The sequence below is a fragment of the Oryzias latipes genome, chromosome 8, assembly GCF_002234675.1.
Source record: "Oryzias latipes chromosome 8, ASM223467v1".
Taxonomy (NCBI): domain Eukaryota; kingdom Metazoa; phylum Chordata; class Actinopteri; order Beloniformes; family Adrianichthyidae; genus Oryzias; species Oryzias latipes.
Window position 1 is genome coordinate 17,881,920 of NC_019866.2, and position 26,568 is coordinate 17,908,487.

Genomic DNA, 26,568 nt, shown 5'->3' on the forward strand with positions numbered 1-26,568 from the left:
AGGATTTCATTGGAAACCAGTGAAGACCACAAATCAGTGAAGAAAAAAGTTCAGCGCACTGTCTTGTGGGGTCTCGATGACCTCACTCCCAATGTTAAAGTGCCTAGGATAGCACAAGGGAAAAATGAAGAAGCTTTTCTATGTTCTAACCAGAGAAGCATTTCAAAATAAAATCAAAAACGGGCTTAAAAATGCACAGGAAGCACAAAAAGGACAAAACACAAATTATATTTTTGTTGGTTTTGATTGAATAATAGTCAAAAGGGGAAAAAAACATATCCACGTTTATGATTATCAGGTGAAAAAGAGGGTGTTTCAAATGCATGTTTGAACAGTAAGTTAAGTGGATTTTGAAGCAATGACAGAAATGCAGAATGCTTCTTCTCTGCGGTGAAGTGCTGTGTCTAAACCAGCAAAGTCAATGATTTTCTTACCAGCTGCCACTTTAAAAATACAAGAAACTTCTCCAAGCAAGCCAATGTTCACCACAACATGAAGAAAACTGAACAGGAGCAGAACAAAGAGGGGATGTAAACACAATGTGAGATGGTATATGATGTTTGTCTGCATTTGTCTGTCCACTCCAGTCATTTGTGAAGCAAAGCCGTGGTGTTGTTGGAGTTGAGTGCCTGCTCCAGCAGGGCTCTCTGGGCTGTGGCCGGCAGATACAGGAAGGAGTACAAGAGGGCCAGCGTCAGCAAGGCCAGCAGTAGAGGGAGGCAGCAGTCCGACGCTGTTAAAGGCTCATCACATCGAGCCTGCATGAACGTGGTGCTGTGCATCCTGGGAAAAATACTTTGCACTTGATTTGAGGAAAGTTTCTTCAATGCAACAAAAAACAAAAAGGTCAAAAGTAGAGATGGCTCTTTCTTCACTGAGAAGAAAAACATAAAACAACAAATATCACTTGACCAGGTTCTCCAAAATTGTTGCACTTGAGGGTCCAAAAAACTTGAAATCCAAATTTGCTCAAAAAGCAAATTCTTCCTATTAGGAAAACAACTTCAGGAATACCTGCATCTTTGTGCTGTATCTACTGGTCCTCTCTTCATCTGCACCCTCAACCATCTGATGGTATCATTTTTGATTCCCATCCCATCTTTGTCTGTGAGTTTGCACGCAAAGCAGTGGATTGGCAATCCGTCACTCAGTTCTATGACATGTTGCGCAACAATAACCAGAAAATCAACTGCGGAGACACAACAGCACATCTAGGTTTTCCTCTGACATACTGTGTTCTGGGAAATTCAACAGTGGCTGAGTTATGAAATATGACTTATGTAACCATTCCTAATCATCTTACCTCTAAGTCACACCTGGCTGCAGTCAAGGATTATTCCATGGAAAAGCTGGGATATTATTCACCTATGTTCAGCACATTGTGTTTCCAGTAATCACTCCTTGTGTCAGCTTTGAACTGTCTGGGAAATTTATGGAAACAGAAACTGAAAAAAAAACGGATTTGAGAACTATTCCTGATTTGATAACTGGGCACAAATTGTCTGACTGTTAGTGCTCTGATCTCCACACCCCTTAGCAAAAAGCACCTGAAGTTTATTTTATTAAGTATACTTGAGTATAGGTATGACAAGTATACTATAGACCATGAATGTGTAGCTTGGGAAACAAACTAACGGAACACTTTTTTAAACTACATTGGGAAATTTTAAGTTGACAAAATACAATCAAGTATACTGTCTTGCTTTTAAGCAAACTTGTAGTATACTTGCAAAGACTACTTTTTGGTAAGGGCCCGATGTTTATTTAATTCTGATACACCTCAGATGATCTTTCCTATTGTTTTTTGAGTAGCCTACACTCCTTTTGTAATGTTTAATCATTGTTTTTTTTATTTTATATGAGAAACTGCGGAACAATGGGTTGTGTATATGCAAATATGAAACATAACAGGCAAAATGTCGTGTCTGTAATGACAAATATGCCCAACCCTTGCACAACACAACATAAAAGAGTGAATGGGTAGCAAAAACCCCTTTCTTTAAAACGATTTTAAAAAGATGTCAAAAAAACTGAGAACATAAGTAAAAATGTTATACAGTTACCAGTAAGATGTTTTCATTTATTTAAAAAATATGTAGTATTTGTGCTTAAAAGATTTGAGATCAAATGCTGATGTATTTTGACCTCCACACCAGTTAGTGGCAGTGTTCTCACCGTCACCCTGCTTCAAAAAAAAAAAACTTTGTGAACGCTCTGCGCCTGCGCATTTTGAAGCCTTCAGGTTTGTCTACAATTTCTGAGCTTGCGTCTTAAAATTTTGCAGGTAAGTTATGCCCTATTTAAAAAATAATAATAATAAAACTATGAAATAGTCAAATAAATTTCAAATAGGAATGTATCGTGTTGCCTTATAGTAACAGATAGAAACGGACTGATAAGCTACGTATTTTAGCCCGTGCGTTGTGTTGTCATGCTTTACTTATATCTTGCTAATTCTTTCTTGTTACAAAAATCATCTTAGGAGCACAAAGGAAGCGTGACAGCTGGATTTTCTGGGGTTCAAACATATAGTTAAAAAATAATTTGTGTTTAAATGTTAACAATGTTGTGTGTGTAGAATTAATATACTAATACTAATGTTTTCAAAATTATGGAGTTTTTTTTAACGATGAAAACCTTTTGGATTGTGCTTTATATCTTTTTGAACAATGTTGTATTTAGTATATTTTCTAAAATGAGCGTTGTTTTCTCTCCCAACAGAGCTGTTGAGACATGATGACCACAGAACCTGCAAGCATCGAGAACCTGCATGTTCTGCACCACAGTAAAGATTTTCTTGTATTAGACAAACACTGGGACATTCGCATAGACAGTAAGATGTGGTATGAGAAACTGACAGTGCAGGCACAACTTCAGCACCACTTTCCTGATCTGGCCGACCCCAGCACTTACTATGGATTCAGGTAAATGCATTTTTTTCAATGTGTTTAGCATCACAAGCTACATTTTCATTATTTTTGATGTTTTTACGACAGGTTCTGTCATCAGTTGGATTTCTCCACCAGTGGGGCTCTTTGTGTTGCACTTAACAAGGCTGCTGCTGGTCGAGCTTATCGCTGTTTTAAAGATCGGACTGTCACCAAAGCCTACCTCGCTCTGGTACTGAGTGCAGTGGTTGCCTGCATGCAATAATATTACAATTTAACATCAATTTAATATATAGTTATATATTTCATTTTCAGACTGCATTATGAGTTTTTATTTAAGAATTGTTATTACTTATCTTGACATTTTTCTGGTGCTCAGGTCCGTGGGACGGTAGAAGAAACCACACAAACTATACGCTTCTCAATTGGCAAAAATAGCACAGAAGGAAAAAAGCATATGATGCTTATTGAGGGATCTGAAGGTAAATGTTTCCGGTGTGACTGACATTTTTAAAGTTTATAATGCTGTGCAGCACATTTGCTTTAAGTTACCCTGTCGCACCATGGCAGGCTGTGAGAATCCTAAACCATCGGAAACAAAGCTTACAGTCTTGGAGTATGGGTTGTATGATGGAGATCCTGTCACTAAGGTGTTGCTGCAGCCACTCACTGGTAATTAAACTACCTTTAATGTAAAATCATAATAAGTTGATATTTTATTCAATCTTTTTTAATGATTTCACAGAAACTAGATGTGCTTTGTTGAATCCACAGAAATGTTTTTACAAAATTGGAAAATATATTTTTTGTCTTCTGCCTGTCTCAGGTCGAACCCACCAGCTGAGGGTTCACTGCAGCGCTATTGGCCACTCCATTGTTGGGGACTTTACCTACAGCTTGGGGACTGATAACTCGCCGTACAGAATGATGTTGCATGCTCACCTCCTTCACATTCCCCTGGAACCAGATCCTCTGCTGGTTACTGCCGGAGACCCTTTTGTCCCAACAGTTGACCCAAAATGGCTCCCGCAGCGCTCATTACGGACACTGACACCCACAGTGGAGGCTTTGTTGGAAAACAGAAAGACTAAAAAAGAGGATAAAGGTTTGGTAGAAATAGAGAAGGGAGAAATAAAACTGAAGAAGGATGAGAGCATTGAAGAGAGTGAAGAGCAAAGGAGGATATGTCAGCAGTGGTTGAGTGAATGGGCTGTGGACTGATGGGACGGCAAGGTCTTTTATTTATTTTCTTTTTTATTTTATCTGTCCTTGCATAAAGTGAAGGAACATATATGCCATGTTCATATATGCTCACATACTGTGTGGGGGACCAACTCCATCATGTTTACAAAAATTCCAACTACCTTATAGGTGTCTAATTTTCTCTCACAAGCTTATTAAACTTTTAAAAGAAGAAAAAGCATGTGTGACAATAATTTATGCACTTTTTATTACCATGTGCCCTGCTTGGTTTAGCATCTACCAAGCCTCACTGTAAAGTATTGAAGCAAAAATAATAGATAGATAGATAGAAACTTTATTAATCTCCCAAGGGAGAAATTCAGGTGTCCAGCAGCAAAACACACACAATAAATAACAATAAAATGACAGTTAATAAAATTTCAGTTTATATAAGGCATGTTCATTAAACAGCCTGATAGCTGAAGGGACAAATGAGTTTCTAAAGCGTTCTGTCCTGCAGCGCAGTGAAAGGAGCCTTTTACTCCATGTGCTCCTCTGTTCAGACATCGTGTTGCGAAGGGGATGTCTGGGATTGTCCAGTATGCTTTGAGTTAAGGCCCTCATCCTCTTCTGCAACACAGTTCTCCTCCCGATCACAGATGCACACCTCTATCAGTTTGTCCAATCGATTGCAAAAAAAAAAGAACAGTATGAATAGTTTTGTTTCTATTCAAAATTTATCGTGAATATTTCAAAACATTTTTAGCTTTAAAATATTTGGTTTAAAACAAACAAAACAAGAGTTATGATACCTTATTGTCATTAGAAATCCATGGAACGTTTGAGTGGAGCTTTGCCTGTTTTTTTTGTTTCTTTGTGTTGACCTCGTCCTTGCTTTTTTGTTGATATTTGTTTTGACTCTACATGTTTGATCTTTTTGTTATAAAACAAAAACTGCTTGATCTCACCTGTGATTTTTGCAGCATAAAATGTTTTTTTAGACACTTTAAGGTTCATTGGGAAACATTGTGTAATATAATAAAAAAATCTGTAAAATAGAAGCTGAGGTTGTACTAAAAAGATGTATATCAAGTAATGCCACAAAAAACTGTTTTGAAGATAAATAAGTACAGTACATTGTAAAACCGGCCCAAAACGTTCCCGGCTTACTAAGTATTAGTAAAAATTGCTATTACACATTTAAACTGAAAACCTGCAGTAAGTGTAATTGTTGCATTAAATATGAACCAAAAATGGGTTAAATACAATTGTTATTTTTAATTGTTTTCGTAACCATTTTAATTTAGAGTTGTTTAAATACTTATAAAATCCTGTCTGTATCCATAATATATATTTCAAAACTGTGTTAAGAGCAATTTTACTTTTACCACCTAAAATTATATAAAGTTGTAGCAAAATTATTAACGCTTCATCTAACTAAGCTAATTTAGAACACTTTTCCTGCATTTTCATTCTATTTTACAAACACCTCAATAAATAGAAAACAAGTAAGGATTCACGTCATGTGCATAAAATACTGGCTATGAGCTATCATCCCCAAAAATGTAATGTTTTGTTTGCGCGTGCACTCTTCATCAAACTACATTACCCGTTATGCAAATCCAAAGAAAAGGAAATGACGTACGAACAATAAAGCTAACAGCGGAAACGGCCATAGTAACACCAGAAATGCGCTCATAATAAGACGATTTATATTTGTGCTCCTCCGGGCAGGACCTAGTATTAAAACAAACCACCGAGACGATGGCTTCCGAAGTTTTCTCGTACGAGAGCCTCGTTCATGCTGTAGCGGGAGCCGTGGTAAGTTTGCGTCACCTGCTTGACTTGGATTTCACAATGCAACTAACTGCAGTATTGTAACAGAGTACAGACCTATTAAAATACTTTATTCAGAGCATGTCATGACAAACACAGAAAGGAGCATAGAACTATGAATTGTACATTTTTGCAAAAGGCGGGTGGGGTTACAAAAGTAACAAAAGAGAAAGTAACTTTATGTTAATCTATTAAGCTGACAGATGACTTTTTTGTCAGTACTGGAATGGTAAATGTCTGATTTGGGCAATTAATTCAATTCTCTTTAATAAAAGTTCTTTATAGTTGATTTCCCTGTGCTATTTAAGCACTATATGTTGATTTTGTCCACAAACTTTATTTCTTCTGAATTTCAAGAAGTTAACTAAATTTTGTCCTTGCTTTAGGGAAGTGTGGCTTCAATGACACTATTTTTCCCCCTTGATACTACCAGGCTGCGACTTCAGGGTAAGGAACAGCAGAAATGTTACGTTACAAAGACTGTAGATGCATTTGTGTTAGTTGAGACCTAACATTTTCATGAAAACAGCTTGTCCTTTGCTTGTTTTTAGTGGATGAAAACAGGAAAGCCAAATCAACTCTAGCTATTCTGAAAGACATAGTCAGAGAAGAAGGCTTGTGAGTGAAATAATGTCCTCTGTGTGTCATTCTGATAACTTAAGACAAGTTTTGTGTCTGTAATAGGCTAATACAGATTATTTAAAAAGTGAATAAAAGTCTGTGTTTTGTCTGCAGGCTAGCCCCCTATAGAGGCTGGTTCCCTGTCATCTGCAGCCTGTGTTGCTCCAACTTTGTCTACTTCTACTGCTATCACTGCCTCAAAGCAAGCCTGCTGAAGGGAAGGCCTTCAACGTCCAGCACTGACCTGATCACAGGCATCGCTGCAGGTGAGATGGCCACTGAACAAAACCTAAAAAACCTAGCTTTGGTGAAACGCCACTCCATTTAATCTTGGAGTCTCAGGTTGTGTCCGAACTTCCTGACAATCCAATGCAATATATATTGCGGTCAACATTTTTTTGGGGTGTCCCTATCCACAATTCCAAAATCCAGTTGCCTAGAAATTTCCCAGAAGTCTCTGCAAAAACCTACTGTGTGTCGATGCTCACTACTTCAATATAGAACACAATGCACCACAATTTATTAGGTTCTTCCTTTGGCAAATCAGTGATGTCACATTTGCTGTTTTAAAAAAAGTAAATAGTAAGCATGTGTTTGAAATATGTTAAATTCAGCACACTAGATAGTCTTGCACTATAAAGTCTTTTCGAAATTGGGGAGTAGTGAGGGAATTTGAATGTAGCCTCTGACTAGACTGATATCTGTGTCTCTAGTTTTTATGCCTTCCTGACTTCATCAATGCATAACATATGAAGAGCTTATATGATGCTAAATCAACTTTTTGAGCTTTTAAGTGTATTATAATGTTAATTCCTCACAAAAATAACCCCAAAGTGGTATTTTAAACCATTCGCCCATTTCTGAGTTTTCTTTTAGCAACCTTTGCTCTCGGCAACAAAACTCCATTTATTGAAAACTTGGAGCCAGATTTTGAATATGACAAGAGCTCCAAAAAGCTACTTTGGGTTGGAATTCTCGAAGAATGAGTGGCAGGTTTGCCTTAAAAATATTCAGAGTAAAAACCTGCACTGTGAGGACCAGCCCCTCACAATCCATGGAAGTGGATTCTCACATTTATACTTATGAAAGTGAGGAACATCCCATTCCAGAAAAAGTCTGCGCTCCCAGCACCGCCCCCACCACTAACACACACACCTTTTCCACAGAGCTAGCGGTGATCAACCAGTGCCTCAGAGATCGAGTCATTTTACTTCCGGTTAAGAAAATGATTTAGGCCCTTTCAAAGTTGATTATTTGCATTTTTAAGAGTCATTGTCAGGTTTTCAGAGAACATGTTCACCCACAAGTTGCTGTGAGTTAAACTGGAAAATCTACAGCAGCACAGTGAATCTTTGCCCTGACTGATGTTATCTCTCCAGGCGTAGTAAATGTACTGGTCACTACCCCACTGTGGGTGGTGAATACCAGGCTCAAGCTTCAGGGTTCCAAGTTTCGCAACACAGACATAAGACCCACCAACTACTCTGGGATTCTGGGTAAGAAGTTGTTTGCTAGATTAGTTCCTTTACATTTGTTAATCCCTTGACACCTGAATTTATTACCAGTTATGTAAAAGTAAAATTTCACTTATGTTTTTGGTTTCATGTTGAGGCTAAATTAAAGTACCTGTAAATTTGGAGCTAAAGGTGTTTGATACATTCTTGCATCAATAGGCATGAAGGTTTTTTTTGTGTTTTTTTTCACCCATTTCTCAAATTGCACTTTTGGCTTTGTCCAGATGCATTTGCACAAATCATCCAAGAGGAAGGCGTTGGAGCACTGTGGAATGGCACCTTCCCTTCTTTGCTGCTTGTGTTGAACCCCGCCATCCAATTCATGATTTATGAAACTCTGAAGAGGTGGCTCAGAAGAGAGGTTTCCAGGGAGGTGTGTGGCTTAAACGGATTTGAACATTCTGAGGTTTTGTAGATAAGAAGACACATGATATTCAGTCTTCATCCCTTGAGTGGATCATAGATTTATTGTTACTTTTTGAAAGTATGGAGCAATTTTTGTGGTACACTAGAGCACCACAGGTGAAACATAATACCGGTAATAGTCCTAGACTGTCATGTGCTTACAGTTAAGAGGGAAAGAATGTTGCTTACTTTTTTAGCAGGGGTGTTTGAATCCTCCACATCTTTTTTGTCATAAAGTCTGTTTCTTTTGCCCAAAGCTTTTATCCCTGGAGGTTTTTGTAATCGGGGCTATTGCCAAAGCTGTTTCCACTACTGTAACATATCCACTTCAAACTGTACAGTCCATTCTGAGGGTAAGTGTCTGTGAATGTCTTTATGTCAAAAGAAAAAAAAAAGAGATTTCACCAAAAAGTTTATTTTCCCCTCAAATGTGTGTTTTTCTTGTTGCTTTTACACAGTTTGGTCAGTGCAGAACACCCACAGAAAAATCCAAACTATTGTCCAGTTTGAGGACCATCAAGACTCTTTTGGTCAATAAAGCAAGGTGGGTTTCGTCAAATTAGACTGATATACAGTTGACATCCTTTTTTTCAGTTGTTTTTCAGAGGTTTAAAAGGAAAGTGAAAAAAGCAAAGATGAAAGTTGTGTAACACTTGTGGGAAGTTGCATCTGTAAGGAACTTCCCAGGAAATTCAAATGAAGGTGGAGCTAATGGTTTTTGACGTGTTGCCCAAATCCCATCTTTTTTTCCGCAGACATTGTCTTTTATTTGACATTTATTAACAAGACATATTATATATAAATATATATATATATATATATATATATATATATATATATATATATATATAAATAGATATAGAGAGATAGTGATATCAGAAACATAGGCGCTGTTCCAAAGACTTTTTTTTTTTTAAGATTGAGAGGAATAAAATTAGACACCTTCATTTCAGTCTGTAAGGTGTTCTAGGCAGAAGATGCAGCAGAATTAAAAGCTATAAGTTGGGACAAGATCAAAAAGAGTTTTGTAGATCAGAGTCATCCAGTGCGAATACCTTCAGATGCTCAAAGAAGGCTGCTCTGCTTAACTGTTCGCTTCTTGTTGTCATGCAGTTTAAATTGCTTCAGTTTAATATGGATTTGCTGTTTTAACCTTTTCTTTCTTGTGCAGGAAGCATGGCATTCTGGGCATATTTAAAGGCTTGGAAGCCAAACTTCTGCAGACCGTGTTGACTGCTGCTCTCATGTTTCTTCTCTACGAGAAAATCGTCAGCTTCACCTTCAGAGTCATGGGACTCGGCAACAGCCATCTCAAGAAACGCTAGTCGTCGGGACACCCAGTAATCCTGGACACTCGACCACTTAAGGAAAACTGTGATGAATGTTTTAAATCTACTTAAAATTCCTGTGATCGAAATTCAAATCCTGTGGTCCTAATAGTAAAAAAAACTGTTGTTTTTTTTAAGTGAGTTTGTTCTTTAATGCTTGAGTTGATTTGTAATTTTTTAACAAAAAGGTGAAAAAAACATGATTACACAAAAAATGTTGAATACTTTCTTCTTTTTATACCTGTTGCAGCATCAGTGATCTTCTTACAGGCCTTTATCGTACACGTGCTATCATTAGTTGCTTAAAACTTATAAAAACACTTTCCTGTCTTAGTTTATCTTAAATTTAAAGGAAATTGCTGTGTTAGCTACTGACTAACCCAGCAAACATTGATTTGAGCATAAAATTTACCAACATGGGGGATGAGATGGTGTTTTGTTACAATAAAGCATAAGTAAAATAAATTATTTAGTCACAAATGTTCAAATATTGAATATTAAAAGTGTTCCAATAAAGATTAAAAGCAATGAAACTAAAGAATTTTCATTATAGAATCAAACATGAGTATTACAGCGGCAGTGGCTCAGGTGGTTGAGCAAGTCGGCCATGACTGAAGGGGCAGTGGCTCAATCCCCAGCCAACCGTCGCTGTGTCACTGGGCAAGACATCCCACTCAAGGCTCTTCATTATTTGTCTCAAATTCTCTGACTTCCAAGCATAACATTTTACAATAATCTTAGGCTGCCACCTATGGGACATGCTCTGAATCTACAACTGCACACAGTCTCTGTCTGCTGGTTCCTAGAGAAAACCTGGTTACCAGTGGAGCATTTTACAGGTTTACATGTACACAGTAATCTGATTTTCCAGCTTCCACAACCTCTTAAGGACATTTTACCACTTCATCCAGCTGCTCTTGTCTTTCAAGATCAGACCATCATCTTCTGATCTATATTAAAAGCATTCTCAGTGGTCTTTTAATTGTGATTATGCCATTTTTAGCCCAAAACAAAAAACCTGTCATTGTCTAGGACATAGTTTCGGCAAAGTGGCAATAGTTTATTAGAAATTGGCTTTTGAATCGTGGGCAGGACTATTGGTGCGCAGCAAACCAATTTAAATAAAACTTTATTTATATAGCACTTTTCCTATGAAAGCATAACACAAAGTGCTTTACCTTAAAACAAAAGAAAATAAATATATAAAAACAAGCACGAAAATTAAAAGAGCCCCCTCCCGTACCTACACACAACCCCCCAACCCTTTCACACCTCCCACCCCCTAACTGATGGGGAAAGACAATGAGAAATAGGAAATAGGCTGAGCACGAGAACCAAATGTTTGTCATTGGAAACGCTAATAATAATTGGAACCTCCCTCTCTGTGAAAAGCTGCATAAAATGCAGCATCACAGGCGGGGACCAGCCCCACCACAGCAGGGCGGCAATGCAGGCCCCCCATCTAGAGCTGCAGCGGCTGAACAGCAGCCGACCCAGAGCGAGAAGATCCAACTGATGAAGCAAAAATAAAAATGAGAATTAAAGAGTAAAACATACTGATAAAAGCAATAAACAAATAAACAATAAAACATTGAAAACAAGTAAATAAAAATAAATCATTGATAACCTAAAATTCATAAAACAGGATAAAATGGATAAATAAATACAAATTTTAAATAAAATGAGAAAAAGAAATAATAAAAGTAGTAAAATTAGCTAAAAGCCCGGTTAAACAGATAGGTCTTGAGCCTTTTCTTAAAAGCATTAATGCTCTCTGCGGCTCTCAGGTCCTCTGGCAGACTGTTCCACAAACAGGGGTCATAGTGCTGAAAAGCGGCCTCTCCATTGGTTTTGGTTTTTACAGGTTGAATGGTTAATAGACCAGCGCCCGAGGATCTCAGGTTCCGCGAGGGTTAATATTTTACTACAAGATCTGATAAATAAGAAGGCACGAGACCGTTAAGACATTTAAAAATTGTTTAAAGTATCTTAAAATCGATCCTGAAGCCTATGGGGAGCCAAAAGGGTTTTTTAAAATTGGGGTGATGTGAGGCCGCCTCCTGGTCTTGGTAAGAACTCGTGCAGCAGAGATGAGCTGAAGGTTCTTAATGTTTTTGAAAACCAGCAAGCAGGGTGTTACAATAATCAATTCTACTGATGATAAAAGCATGCATTGGCATCTCCATATTAGCAAGAGAGAGTGGTGGGCGGACCCTAGCTAGATAGCTATGTACAGCTGGGTATCATCAGCATAGCTATGATAACTGATGTTTTGGCTTCTGATGACATTCCCCAGAGGAAGCATGGTAACCCTTGTGCTATCTTAGATGACCCCACCCTTACATTGACGTGTTATTCCTACCATGACAAAGGTGGATAATAAAGGTGGAAAAATTTCATGTAATCCATGAACACCAGTGAGGTTCACAAATCATTGAAGAAAAAAGGTTCAGAGCACTGTCTAGTTGGTCTAGATGATCCAACTCCCAATGTTAAAGTGCCTAGGATAGCACAAGGGTTTTAAAAAGCAAGGGGCCAAGGAACCTTGAGGCACACCACATTTAAGAGAGTTTGTATTTTTCTGAAAGATTTTTTTTGTCTGCTCCTGATTCACAACAATTAATACATTAAACATGCCATTTTAAACGTAATTTTCTTAATATATGACCACCATCATAGGAAAAATGCCTAAAGTTGTTAAAAAAATGTTAAAAAAAAACAAAAACGGACCCTAGCTAGATAGACAATTTTCATCAGAGTGGGTCTTTAAACAGCTTTTACTAATTATCATTTGTATGCTTAAACAAAGCAGATTCCCATCATTTATTAAGGTTAACAAGATTTTTAAAGCATAAACTCATTTTGTTATTGGCATGACTTTGAAGATACCAAATTACTACTGAATACAAATTGTAATCTGGTTACTTCTACCCCTTTCGACAAAACCAGCACACAACAATGAGACAGAAGAATACCGTGTGTAGTTAGGTTGGCTGAGTACACTTGTCCAGCACAAGCTCAAATAATATCTACTCAAAGAACCACTCCAATCATCTTTTGATCTATTGTAAACGTTTTACCAGTGTCTTTTAATTGTGATTATGCCGTTTTCAGGCAAAATGGGAAAAAAAACTGTGTCATTTTCTAGGACATACTTTCTGCAGAGAGGCAAGAGTTTATTTGACCTTGGAGTTGTGGGTGGGAATGTTGGCACTGAGAAAGCCTGGGCTCATTTCCCATCATCCATCTGTTTACATGTTCTTCTGCTAGCTTACAGCCCCTCACAACCTTGATCGAACATTGCAACAAAAATGAGCAATATTGGAGCTATCCAGACGTAAAGTTTTTAACCAGATCCCAGCTCACACGAGGACAACAAAGATGTACATGGATCTGTTGGTTTGCAAGAAGCAGATGCCTCAGAATGGTGCGAATAGCTTCTAATTGCCGTAATAGCTTCAAATGCAATATTTTTCAAGCAACTTTTTTTTACTTGCTCCTGACTCACATTTACATTTCTTAGAAATAAAGAAATAGTCCCAAATTATATTTTAGGCTTAATTTTCTTGGTGCATGTCCTCCATAATGAAAAAATGCCACAATAACATGTTTGAACACCATTTTTGTTTATCGGAGTGGGTCTTTAAATATGAAGTTCTTGCCCATAAAAAATGCATTTAGAATAAAAACATATAACATTGTCTTTGCAGCAAACTCTTAAGATTTGTAAAAAAAAAATTCACATATAAAGAACCTAACAGAGCATAATTTTTCTCTATAATCCTAGATGTAAAAAAGAAACACGTGAGCGTTTTTAAACTACACCGTCAGCAAACACAGGACGGCACACTTCACTCCACACGTGGATCAGTCAAGATATTTTATGTAGATCTATAATGACAGGGTGGGGTAAAGCAACATCCGGTGTCCGTAAGTTTGTGACGTCCATATCGTTTATAGGTCGTCCGTGCCCCGGCCGGCGTCAGCCGGCAATAGTTCGCGCTGTCGTAATTACGTAAGCATTTCATCGGCTGTGGACTTCCTTAGTCGTTGAGTTGTGCCTTTATCACCAACATGGATCCAGCAAAAGACCCAGAAAAGACATGTGTCTTGTGTTGTCAAGACGTTGAAATATTTGCTTTGGGAAAATGTGATCACCCAGTTTGCTATCGTTGCTCGACGAAGATGAGGGTGCTGTGCGAGCAGAAATACTGCGCTGTCTGCCGGGAGGAGCTCGACAAGGTTCGTGGTCCCTTCTACTTTAACTCGAGGTCCGACTAAGCTAGACAGGCCATACAGCTGAGTAGTGCTTTTTTTAAGGGGGAATCACAGCTCTAATGTTAGTTCGGTGTTAGCATCTGTTTAAAAACAAAAGCTTTTCATTCAACGAGAAATGTTGGTCCATACATTCGTTAAACCAAAGTAACAGTTTATCTTCGTAGTCTTTAGCCAATCAAGCTAATGCTAACATCCCATCCCACTGTCAGTGTCAGTCCAGTGTTTAACATAAAGTAGTCTACAATAATCGGCGTAATTTGCTGTATTTTCTCTATAAGGACACTATTGTTTAACTTTCTAACTAATTTATAATTTTGTTTGTTTAATTTGTCAACCCGTGGCTAGGTACTAAGTAAAGGTATGTTTTCAACCACCAGGATTGAAAACATCATTCCATTTTGCCACATATCGGATGTACATTTTTGATAAGAAACCCATATTGTCGTTTAGGTTAAATGAACGCTAGGTCTTACATTATGTCCCACACATCTATCTATATAGAAAGGCTTTTAATTTGCTAGGGATTCTAACTTCCGGTTAGTGGTTATGATTGTTTGCTGCTAGGAGAGCTTTTCTGTGCTCCAACGGTCAGCTGTTTGACATTAGTTTGAGCTACACGTGGTCTATAGGAAAGTCATAAAACCCAGATATGTTAAAAGAAAGACCCTTAAATAACTTATACTTGGAACATTTATAAATCCATTATAAGCGTATGTAGAATGATAATAATCCAAAATCCAGATCTCGATTCCATTGCAAATTTGAATCAAGAAACCCAGCAAGTTATATTCTGCCCTTTAACAGAAATTGCACATCTGAAGAACGATATTTTGCTTCTGATGTAGGATTCTTTGTATGTTTGCTAGTGACCTTTCCCATCTTCTTTGTCTCTTTCTGTTATAGGTGGTGTTTGTGAAAAAACTGGAGGCTTTTCAGTCTCTATCGTATCAGAATTTCCCCTGTGAAAAAACATATGATATTTATTTTGGGGACGAGATGATCTATTCACAGTACAGGTATGAGATGACTCTTGTTTTGCTTTTTGTTGATTTCTTGACACAGTGATGTTAATTTTCTCAGTATTATGTGTTAGCATCCAAGGTTGCATGTTGTTGTTGCATGTATATAAAATTAATCTTAAAGTTAAAGTCCTATTATGTGTCACACACCTAGGTGTGTGAAATGTGTTCTCTCCATTTGATCCATCCTCTGGAGGAGCGGTGAGCTGCAGAAACAGGCGCGCTCTGGTACTATTTGGTGGTTTAACCCTAACCACAACTCTAATCCTAACCTTAATCCTTCCTCTAGCTCAGTGCTTCTCAATTATTTTTTGCAAGGAAAACGAAAATGTTTCGCGCCCCCACTCGCCGCATTGACTATAGATAAGATCAGTATCTATAAAAATTCTGTAGGTATACCTAAAATTGTATCTTTTTACATCAACAAATGAAAAAAGCAATATAAATCCACTTTCAAGAAATATTAACTTTATTTTGCCGCAAAGAAACCCTGTTATAGTCTAAAACAGAAAAGAAGCTTAAAGTGACTGGGAAAAAAATCTCAACACCAGGAGATGATCCTGGTGTTGTGCAATCGAGGCTGTGCTCCGTGCGCTGTTCCACCTCGCAGCCTGACCGCACTATCCCTCCCTTTTTCCTTCTCGCTCACTTCTCAAAGACAGGAGCGCGCAGCTGCTGGGACGGCATTTCACAGGTTTTAGGCTGTTACAAACACTCAGATATAACAGATATAGGAAACCAATAGTGGCGCAGAACTTTTTTCCAAGCACTGAGTTGCTGCCGCCACCGCCCCCCGTTAAATTTGCGCCCCGGGCAATTGACCGTATTTTCTGTGCCTAAAACCGCTACTAGTACGCGTCCCCCCTGGCAACGCATGGGGGCACGCCCCACTAATTGAGAAGCACTGTTCTAGGTCAAGAAAAAAGTTCAGGGCTGGCCGCACGTATTTCAAAAATTACGTGCGAATAGACACTTGCTTAAAAAAAAAAAGTTAATCAACATTGGATTCATGCTTACATCCCTTATGAGTATGTACCAAGTATCTTGAATCCAGATGTGACTGGTCAAAAACTGTATGAAGACTATGTTACAGAGCAAATCAATGAAGATGTCAGCATATGGGCACCTGTAAAGAAGGAGAACAACTAGATGTTCCTGTCTGCAAAACATAAAACTACAGTGAAACTGCTAGACTATAATCTGGATCTAAAAGAGACCAAGGACATGAATGGCAGACTGATGGTCCTCGCCAGGTCCAGCAGAGACATCAACCAGAAAGAAGCCATTGGAAACTATGAGTTTACTCTGACACCAAGAGCCCATTTTGCTGCAGATGGTACAATCCTGCCATGCCTGGAAAAATCAAAGTTGATGCACCTCCTTATCAAGTCGCCTACGAGGTCGCCTAGAAGTGTTACAGGAAGAGCAGCAGCCAAGAGATTGAATGTGCATCATTCCAGGTACTCCAAGTCACAAGATAGCCTTGGTAGATGGAATGGTAGATGGCCAAGAAACCAGCAACCATGGTGACAGTCAAACATCTTAGTGAACGATTCAATGACAGGCAAATGTTCCTTACACAAGACTTTGATGAAATCATCCTTGTGTTTGACACATACAGAGATGATTCTCTCAAGAGTGTCAGTTCAGAGACGTTTGTTTGTTGTTCCTGTTAAATATTCATATTTTAATGTTCCTGTTGATGTTTTCCAGTTTTTGCTAATCAATATATCACAGCTTCTGTACTATTACTCAGCTGCTTTAATATACATTTAGCTTTTTACATCTTTATATTTTAACAGAAGTTTTTCTTTTGTTATCTGCTCCCCCAAAATCAGGCGTCTGTTGTTCTCAGAATGCCCCCGCTGCCCCGAGCCCAAGATTTTCTGCACGTTTGAAGAGCTGGAGAAGCACATGAGAAAGCAGCATGAGCTGTTTTGCTGCAAACTCTGCACAAAACATCTTAAGGTAAAATTCTACCGGGTCAAATATCTACCTTAAAGATGAGGTTATGTTAGTTTTGACATGTTAGGTAAAACTTTTTGTTTTTGGAAAATCTTAAAGCATCAAAATTTGACTACATGGTATTTTCAACATTCTAAGAATCACAAAACATTTTCTATTGGATGCACCAAACATGACTTTAGATTTGCAGGAAAATATAAAATATTTTATATTTAGATCATTCTCAAAAGTCCATTTCTTTTACTCATCTTTAAAAATCAGTTCTTAGTTTTTCCTATTCAACTCTTCAGCCAAAAATTCTGATTTCTCACCAGATCTTTTCTCACGAACGGAAATGGTACAATCGTAAGGAGCTCGCTCGTCACAGAGCTCATGGCGACACGGATGACACCAGCCACCGAGGACACCCACTCTGCAAATTCTGTGATGACCGTTACCTCGATAATGATGAGCTGCTGAAGCACCTGCGCAGGGATCACTATTTCTGCCATTTCTGTGATGCCGATGGCTCTCAGGAATATTACAGGTTTTTATTTAAAGAAAAGGCTGCGCGTTCTGCTCTTTCTGATTTTATTTATGCAAAATTACAACTTTTTTTTTGTCCACAGTGACTACCAGTATCTGAGCGAACACTTCAGGGAGAGTCACTATCTGTGCGAGGAAGGTCGGTGTGCCACCGAACAGTTTACTCACGCCTTCCGCTCTGAGATCGACTACAAAGCCCACAAGGCCGCAGCGCATAGCAAGAATAGAGCTGAGGCGCGGCAGAACCGCCAGATCGAGCTGCAGTTTAACTACGCCACGAGACAACAAAGGAGGAACGAAGGTTGGTTGCCACGCTGTCATCATGTGTAACTTTCTAAAATGACTCAATAAAGGTAACGTGTTCATCCATGTAGGTATGCTGACAGGCGAGGACTATGAGGAAATGAGGCAGAATCGTGGAGGAAGAGGAAGGCCGCCAGGAGGTCAGAAGAGCTGGAGGTACTCCAGGTGAGTTCAAATGACCATTTCAGTCATTCTGTTCCACTCAACCATTGTTTAAATGTCATCTCATTTAGTCAGTCAAAATCTCAAGATCATTTTGGTTTCTGTATTCGATTTTTGCTCGTTTTGTCCGAGCAGAGAAAGAGAAGAGGAGGACAGGCAGGTGGAGGCTGCTCTGAGAGCCTCCATGGCAATGCGAAGGCAGGCGGAGAGAGCTGCAGTGCAAGAGAGGAGCACTCCCAAACACTGCAGGGAGGACCGGGTCGACAGAACAGAACCAGAGGAGCCCAAAGCCAACACTGGACACAAGACAGTTAACAGACCTCCAGGTAAAACAAAATAAATAAATAAACGAGGATAAAATGCCTGCTTTGTTTTAAGTTTTAATTCAACTTTACCAATATTTAATTGAAATACACAACTTTCTTTGTTATTGCCATCTTAAAATTATAGTGCTGAAGCTGCTGTTCTAAAATTTGAATTTATTTTTTTTTTGATAGTGAAAACTTTGAAAAGCTCCAATCCAGGTGATGATGAGTTTCCAGTTTTAGGAGCCACAGCTTTAATCCCCAGGTAAACTGCAGCCTTAAAGACCCACTCTGATGAAAATTGTGTTTTGAACATGGTGTTGTTGTTGCATTTTTCTGATCACTGGGGACATATATAAGGAAACGAAAACTTTAAAGTTGCATTTCTGAGTATTTCTTTATTCAAATTGTGGTGAATCAGGAGCAGACAAAAAAAATGCAGTTGGAAAAAGATTGTATTTGTGACGGAGAAAATACATTGGTCAGGCCACAAGCTCCCTGCTCTGCTGCATCATCCACTTGTAGAAGACTCTTGTGTGGAAAACTGTGTGGTGTTTTAACTAACAGTGGTTGCTAAGTTACTGAATTGAGGGAGAAGTCTGGCTCTGGCATCTGGATCAAAACTGTACGACTGGATGGCTCCAATATTGCTTGCCATTTTTGTTGCACCCCCAAATGTTAAATTGGGATTGTGAGGGGCTGTAAGCTAGAGGGAGAACGAGGAAATGGCAAGCTCTCATAACTGAAAGGGGGGCAGGGTTGCCCCATGCCATCGGCCCTGCCCACCTCTCAGAGGCTTATTTATTTTTGTGCAAAAAGTATGACATTTGGCTTTTTTCCCTCCTAGTGTGAAGCCTGCTTCTGTGGGAGGTGCTGCAACCCTAAAGGAGGAGGAGTACCCCAGTCTCTCCGCTGCTGCCGTTTCAGCCCCGATGACCCCCGCCTACTCCGCCCAGCCCAGGAAGACTTCATCTTTTCAAGAGGAGGATTTTCCCGCTCTTGTTCCCAAAGTCCGCCCCCGCAAACCTGCGGCAAGCACCAGTTCTGCATGGTCCAACCATACAGCTGTAGCTGCACCCATCACTCATCCTCCGCCATTCTCCAGACCCACCCCTCCTGTCTCATTATCAACTTCTGGGCCTGAGCTCCTCTCTTCATCAAACTCTGTATCATCGCGCAAGAAAAAGAAAGTCGGCGAGAACATAAAAGCGGCTTCTCGCCACTCTCCTTCTCTCTCTGATGATGAGAGCAGTGGGATGACACAGCGGGAGTTTCGCTCAGTCCCCACCATGTTGGATATCTCCTCGCTTCTTACTGTCAAAACCGACAACAGCAAATCCTCGACTGTCCACGCCCCCCCTTCAAACTCCACTGCCAGTGCAGACTCCCCTGCACCCAAAAACAGCAAGAAGAAAAAGCAGAAGAATGCAGGTGCTGCTTCTACGTCTGCGTTCACAGCTCCTGGCATGACTGCTGATGTGAATCCAATCTCTGTGGAGACAGCTGCCCAGAAGGAAAACCTCCCAGAGAAAACGCGGAACAAACCGAACTCCAGCGTTACAGCCCCGGCAGAGATGAGCAGGTTGGCAAATGGATATCCCGATCCGCCTCAGAGTGTTGGCAAAGAAAACCCGCTACTAATCCCAGTCTCAAGCACCGAACCCCCCCCAGACCAGGAGGAGGAATTCCCGGCCCTCGCGACTAAGAAACCACCTCCAGGTTAGCTTCACAACTTTAAATAATTTCATAAATATCTTTCTTTTCCATCTGTTTATTTGTTGATACTAAATAATTTGATAAACTCTAATGTGATCAACACTTTAAGACAGTGGGAACCGGACCAGCACCGGTCAGTTGGTACCTGGGCGCAGAGAAAAAATAAGAACTTTTTATTTTATGTATAATTGAGTCTGAAGGAGATTTTGGAAAATTACTTGACTCTCTTTTAAACTTTTTCTTGATGCATGTCAGGTCACTCACTCAGTCACGTGTTGAAAATTCATCTGCTTCTTTCTTAAAACGGCTTCACAGACAGCTAAATTAAAAAAGCCCAAGCTAGCAAAGTTTGACAATAAACTAATTTATTTGGAAAGTTTCTTTTTTGCAGAAAAGTGAGCCAGTGAGGAAACAGAAGAGGCTTTGACTTCAAAATAAAAGAAATCTTCATTTAACAGACAAAACAGGAGTCTGTACTTCAAAAATGGATTTTAATACAACAGTTGTTACCACACACCATAATATTAATGCATAATATTGAGCAATCAACTGTCAGAGTAATAAAGCTGTTTAAACAGTGGATTTAAGTTTCATATTCTATTTAGAAAATACTAGTTGTCGGATGAGACTGATATTTTAGCTTCTACTTTAGGAGCTACGGGTTAAGGAAAAATATCACATTTTATCTAAATGCGAAATCTAGTGTATTAATAAAATTTAAATCAGCTTCCGATATTTTAGGATGAAGATAAACTTTATCCTCAAATTAAGGAAAACTGGATGACAGAAAAAATAAATAAGACACCACCTTCAGCCCTGTACAGACCGGACCGTGACAACATGGACATTAAACCAGTACGTGACCTGTAAAAGGTTGGAGACCACGGATTTTAGCTGCTTCTAATGTTCTGCTAGTTCTGCTATCTGGTTTGTCCAAATAAAGTTTTCAGACTCGTTAGATGTGAACGCATCACAATAAAACTCACCTGACATCAGGTTTTTATTGCTAATGAATTCTCAATTTGTAAACGACAACATGCGAAACGTTATTCTTTGAAAGAACAAACACAGAAATGGACAGCATCCCTCATATTTGGGGACCAGAGGTTGCCCATTGTCGTAGCATTTATTTTTTTCTGGGTTATGTTTAACATAACCTTAGGCTGATCGCTTAAAAAACAGATTCGATAAAGTAGATAGTGGACGTTGGCGGACTTCCAACCTATTACATGATGCAAAGTGCTTTAAGTCTCTTTTTGGAGCTCTTGTCTGTTTTCCCTGTAAATAGAAATATTTAAGATGCTTTATTGATTCTTACACAGGTTTTCAGTAGAAGTGGAAGCTCAAACTGTTTTGTTTTGTTTTCTTCTGTCAGGTTTCAGGGCCTCCTTCCCATTAACAGCCTCCGTGCCCCCCTCAGCCTTACCAATGCCCCCACCTCCACCTGGTTTGGGAATCGCTGCCCCAAAGCCGCCTCCAGGCTTCACAGGAATCCCCCTCAACAGCAATGTGGTGGAGGTTGCACCCTCTGCAGTTAACAGGTCAGCAGATCTGAAACTTCTCTTGATGTGTCGTTTAAGCTAATGCTTTAATGCAGGGGTCCAATGAGTTATATGGCTAGAGATGCTAGCCCAAGATGCGTAAAGAGCGACGCCATATTGGAAAGGTCTGTAAACAATAAGACGAGGCTTAGCAGTTACAGTAAAATGACCATAAAATGCTTAATTTTGGTCTGATTTTAAAAAGAAAAAAACTCTTATCATAAAAATAAGACTCATGTCATGGTAGTAATGTGCAACAGATGGACATTTGAAACTTTTCTATGAAAAATTACTGCATAATATAGGACATATATATATATAATGCAATGCATACCTAATAAATGGTTGCGATTTTATTTAAATCTACAGACATACTAAGATTTACACACACTGTTAGACTCCTCAGTCTGTGTTTCAAAACAGGTCGGTAGGTAGCCAACGTCGCAGCAGACAGCTTTGTGCCCAATGTATATGGTAACAGTTGTGCCAGTCTGGGGGGCCCCGTGGACGGGAAAGAGGTCGCAGTGAGCACTTCTGTCCACGGTCCCGGTGCAGTGAGGTTCTGGGGGCCTTCCCTGTAAAACACGGGGCGGCCAGGGCTTGTCAGGCTGGTTGCGACGCACCGCTGTGAAGGGTGTGCACCTGGCGGTCTTCGCTCGCCGCTACTGAGGGAATCCTGGTTAGTTTCATTTTCTCTGCTTAGTAATATGCTTCAATTCAGCAGGCAATCCTCCAAAAAACCAAAAAAGATTGGTCCTGCTAGAGAACGTGGAAATATTTTGAAGTATAATGCTACCACTGACTTTGAATAGACTACAAGATCAGCCTAAAAATTCACTGTTGTGACAGTAAAGGAAAGTCACTATCTTGTTTTCCCTGCTGTCTATGCAGTTGTAGCACACCTGTGAGCCGGTATCTCCACCTATCCAATATGGTGTCCAACCTTTGCTTACGCAACAAGCTAGTGTAACTACTCTAGCCCAATGAGTTATATCGCTAGAGGAGACACGCCCGCTTGGGACCCCTGGCCGACAGTGGCAGAGTGCGACGCCATCTTGGTGAGGTCATCGGCGCCCACATGATAATGCTTTCTATAGCCTTTAGTGGCATCTAAGTAGCTTTTATATAATTTATATATATTATTATTTCTATATATTTATACATATAGATAAATATATAATATATATGTATATAATTGATATTTATACATCATTTGTTCTTGCTAAATAAGAGAAACAGTTAGCCTTAAAAGCTCAAACTTTAATGAAAAATGCATAGTTGCAGGACTTCTAACAAATAAAAAAAATGATCACAAAGAATTTTTAAAAATATTTTTTAAAAATGTAGAAGTTTTAGACCTCTGACATGGAATTTAAATTATTTAGAAAAGCCCAACAATAAGTCAATAATAATAAATCAATTGTTAATAATAAATGATAACAATAAATCAATAATAATAATGAATCAATGTCAACAATGAATCCAAAAGTCATCAACAGATTTACCCTAATAAAGAAAAAAACAAAAAACAAAGAAAAACAATAGATTTACTGATTCATGTGAATGATCAATTTGGTGTAACACAGATAGTATGGTGCCGAGTTTCAAGCGAACAGTCTGGCCGGTCTTATCAAAATCTGGTTCCACGAAATGTTTTGAACATATCCAGACTGTATTACTAGTTGGTACCACAGTGATCCATATGGGTTAGCTCTTGTGATAGCTAAGGCCCACTTAGCTATCAGAAATATCAGAAATGTACAAAAATTTATATAACTATAATAGCGTAGTCCTAGTATACTGTATATAGGTTTAACACAATAAAGTTTACATTTATGTCGACAGCAGATTATACGTACATGTTGCTAATAGCCCTGCAGCATCATGCATGTCAACATGTGTACTATTAATGAAGGCCCTGCAGCATTAAAAGAAAAAAAATTATAGAACATACCTGTGAAATGTTATGCCTTCCTCCTTCGTGGACTCATTTCTCAGATTTTGGCAGTTGAAACCTGCACAATGAACTGGTATTTTGCAAAAATGTGTTCACATGCATGCACTGCAGCAGTGACTTGACATCACCACGATGGCGGTGCTCTCCTCCCATGAGGAACCACGTGACGTCTCCTCTAGTGATATAACTCATTGCTCTAGCCTATATAACTCATTGCAGGGGTCAGCAATGTGTATGACATGAAGTACCAAGTTAAAATTTTCTCCTTAACAACTGTGACATCACCAACTATGATGTGAACTAATACAAAAAAAATACAAAAACATGTTCAATATATCTGAAATTTATTTAATTCACAAAGGGCAGGTCAGATAGCTTTCATAAACACATTTAGCTTTCATAACAATAATGCATAAGGAAAATAGGCCAAAGTGTCGTGGGTCCCGCCGGGAAATAATGCAGAGGAGTCAAGGTGGGAACGTTCTTTCATTTATTCAAGAACCCGAGCACTACAACTGCTCCACGCAGGGCACATCAGGTCGTGACACCTGTCTCTCTCTCCATTTTCACTTCCTGTGATACTTCCTTTTAACCCATAAGCCCCTCCTACTGGGCGTTGATCTCCATTAGTCCACAGGTAAGGTCACAGGAAACAGTCTTATACATAAAATAAATAACAGTGTGGATGCCACCACCAGCTGACGCTGCCACACTGTCACATCAAGTTAAAGTAGTTTTGCAACTATGTTTGTTTGAAACAAGAACTTCTGTGGTACGTGGGGCAGCGATAAGGCGGTCGACCTCTGATCAGAAGGGAAGTTCGGTTCCTGCCACACCCGCACATGTGTAAAAGTGTCCTTGGGCAAGGCACGGAACTCCTCCTTGCCTCTGGTGGAAGGTCACTAAAAAAGGCGCCAGTGTTCGGCAGCAGAGCCGTCACCAGTGTGTGTGTGTGTGTGTGTGTGTGAATGTGTGTGTGTGTCTGTAAAGCGCTTTGGGCCTTAGAGGAAGGTAAATGGCGCAATACAAGTACATGCCATTTACCATTTTATGGTGCGCATTGATTTGAATTGCCTGTTCATTAAAGGCTGACATGGAAAAGTGGCATTATTTATCACAGGTGGGCGGGGTCACAGTAACAGTGCTGCCTGAATGGACCCTTTTTCAACAATTCAAAACAGAATTCACATAAAGATGTCTGCCGAAACCCTCGACAGACATCTGCATACATCAGTGTGTACGCAGAGTGAATGATGAACTCAATATGACCTTTGTGTATGGCCTTAACACAGAAACAAAGGCAAAAGGAGATTGTCAGTCAAACCCATTGTTCCCTCTCAAATCTAAAAAATACAAACAGACAGATCAAGTGTTTATTGTTGTCACAGTTGTAGACCCCTGTTATGATGTCTGTTCAATCTCCAGCGCTCCCAAGGCGTTAAGCAGTGGTTACCTGGTCCCAGATGACTTCCAGCAGAGGAACCTGGAGCTCATCCAGTCCATTAAAAAGTACCTCAACAACGACGAGTCCAAGTTCAACCAGTTCAAAAACTACTCTGCTCAATTCAGACAGGTACCAGCCCAGATAAAAGCCTCCGTGCACTTTGATCACTCCCCTAATCTCTGCGTTTATTCTGCGTCTAGAGTGTGATCTCAGCGGCACAGTACCACTGCTGCTGCGAGGACCTACTCGGAGACAACTTCAACAGGATCTTCAACGAGCTGCTGGTACTACTGCCCGACACCACCAAGCAGCAGGAGCTGCTGACAGCCCACGCAGACTGCAAGGCTGTGGAGAGGCAGGCGGGCAGAGGAAGGAAAAACAGGAACAGGAACAATGCCTGGCACACACCCCATTCGGCGGCTAACACCGCAGCCGAACTGGACTGCCAGGTTTGCCCCACTTGCAGACAGGTACTTGCCCCCAAGGACTTTAACTCCCATAAGACCCTGCACATCACAGAAAATGAAGAATTCCCCTCCTTGCAGTCAATTAGTCGCATCATCAGATGAAGCACATGGGGGGCAACAGCCCGTTTCCAGGCAAATCCCAAAGAGGTTAAAGGTCTGTCTCTCAAGATGAAAGACGCTGGTTTGGGGCATTAGTGCTCTAAGGACCATAGGGATTGGTTTGTGTGTGTGGTTTACAGGTGGGTGGTGTTGGCTCCATCTTTTCTCATCTCCTGCAGATGCTTCAACTTGACACTTACAAATGGTGTCTCCTCCTACAGCACTTTGCTCCTTAACTGAAACTGTCTTATTTTGCTTTTTCATTAGTCAACACATCAGCATTTGAACAAAGTGCATGTGTCCTAGTGGTGCTGCTTTAGTAGAAAACCATCAGCCTTTCAAATGCTCTGTGTAAATCTTCACGACTTTTCTTGTCGGGCCTGCGTTCTCTGAGTGGACAGATTGTTAGCTCGTCAGATGGGGACGAAGCTGTTTGGAAATCAGAACAAACTTCAGTTTCATACTTGAAATTTACCTGTAATCTTCTCGTCTTCAAATTAAACATCAGAAATGTTTTTCTTTGATTGATAGGCTCATCAGGGCTCTTGCACTGCACATTTCAAATGAAAAGTAAAATAAAAAAAAATCAATGAAATTCAGACTTTTGTTTTTTCTTTCTTTTCAAAGACATTTGATAAGAGTCCTCTTGATGGCTAATACAGTACAACATTTCTTGCAGTTGTCCATACTAAAGAAATTGACTTTGAATATGTTAAATCCACTCAGTCTGATTTCATTTGAGGTGATTAGTAAAGACAGATTTCAAGAGAATGACTGTTTCTACCAGTTTGGTTACAGCAGGTCAGTGATTACACGTTCAACGGCGTCAGTCAGACTGAATTTAAAACGATGTTAACGTGCCTTTTATTATTGTAAATGCTGAGTATTTCATTGGAATTATGGGGCTTGTTTGTACACTCTGTGGTTACCAAGAGGGAGGTTTAACTTGGCCTGAGTTTACTGATGAACTTTGACTTGGTTGAGCCTGAGCTTAAAAATTTTTAATTTTTATT

The 26,568-nt window shown here is 39.5% G+C and overlaps 3 protein-coding genes across 4 annotated transcripts; all 3 read left to right on the forward strand.

Moving 5' to 3' along the window:
• The first annotated feature begins 2,179 nt into the window (after positions 1-2,179).
• On the forward strand, positions 2,180-4,264 carry rpusd1 (RNA pseudouridylate synthase domain containing 1). Its single transcript, XM_004071756.4, has 6 exons — positions 2,180-2,284; positions 2,722-2,924; positions 2,997-3,120; positions 3,268-3,370; positions 3,459-3,560; positions 3,715-4,264. Exons 2-6 carry the CDS (start codon positions 2,734-2,736, stop codon positions 4,107-4,109), a joined length of 915 nt encoding a protein of 304 aa, XP_004071804.1. The 5' UTR covers positions 2,180-2,284; positions 2,722-2,733; the 3' UTR covers positions 4,110-4,264.
• A 1,449-nt stretch (positions 4,265-5,713) lies between these two features.
• On the forward strand, positions 5,714-10,307 carry LOC101166555 (peroxisomal membrane protein PMP34). The gene is made up of 9 exons (XM_023957711.1): positions 5,714-5,891; positions 6,293-6,353; positions 6,458-6,524; positions 6,642-6,793; positions 7,907-8,023; positions 8,266-8,414; positions 8,704-8,799; positions 8,905-8,990; positions 9,618-10,307. Exons 1-9 carry the CDS (start codon positions 5,835-5,837, stop codon positions 9,769-9,771), a joined length of 939 nt encoding a protein of 312 aa, XP_023813479.1. The 5' UTR covers positions 5,714-5,834; the 3' UTR covers positions 9,772-10,307.
• Positions 10,308-13,755: 3,448 nt separating this feature from the next.
• znf598 (zinc finger protein 598) lies at positions 13,756-26,154 on the forward strand. Of its 2 annotated transcripts, XM_011478435.3 has the most exons (12): positions 13,756-14,016; positions 14,956-15,068; positions 16,910-17,039; positions 17,351-17,562; positions 17,645-17,862; positions 17,936-18,029; positions 18,162-18,352; positions 18,524-18,596; positions 19,179-20,050; positions 21,423-21,588; positions 24,971-25,118; positions 25,190-26,154. In XM_011478435.3, the coding sequence occupies exons 1-12, from the start codon at positions 13,849-13,851 to the stop codon at positions 25,556-25,558; spliced, it is 2,754 nt and encodes a 917-aa protein (XP_011476737.1). In that variant the 5' UTR covers positions 13,756-13,848; the 3' UTR covers positions 25,559-26,154. The 2 variants fall into 2 exon arrangements, with proteins under 2 accessions (XP_011476737.1, XP_011476736.2); XM_011478434.3 differs by lacking the exons at positions 13,756-14,016; positions 14,956-15,068 and adding an exon at positions 16,405-16,531.
• Positions 26,155-26,568: the final 414 nt, after the last annotated feature.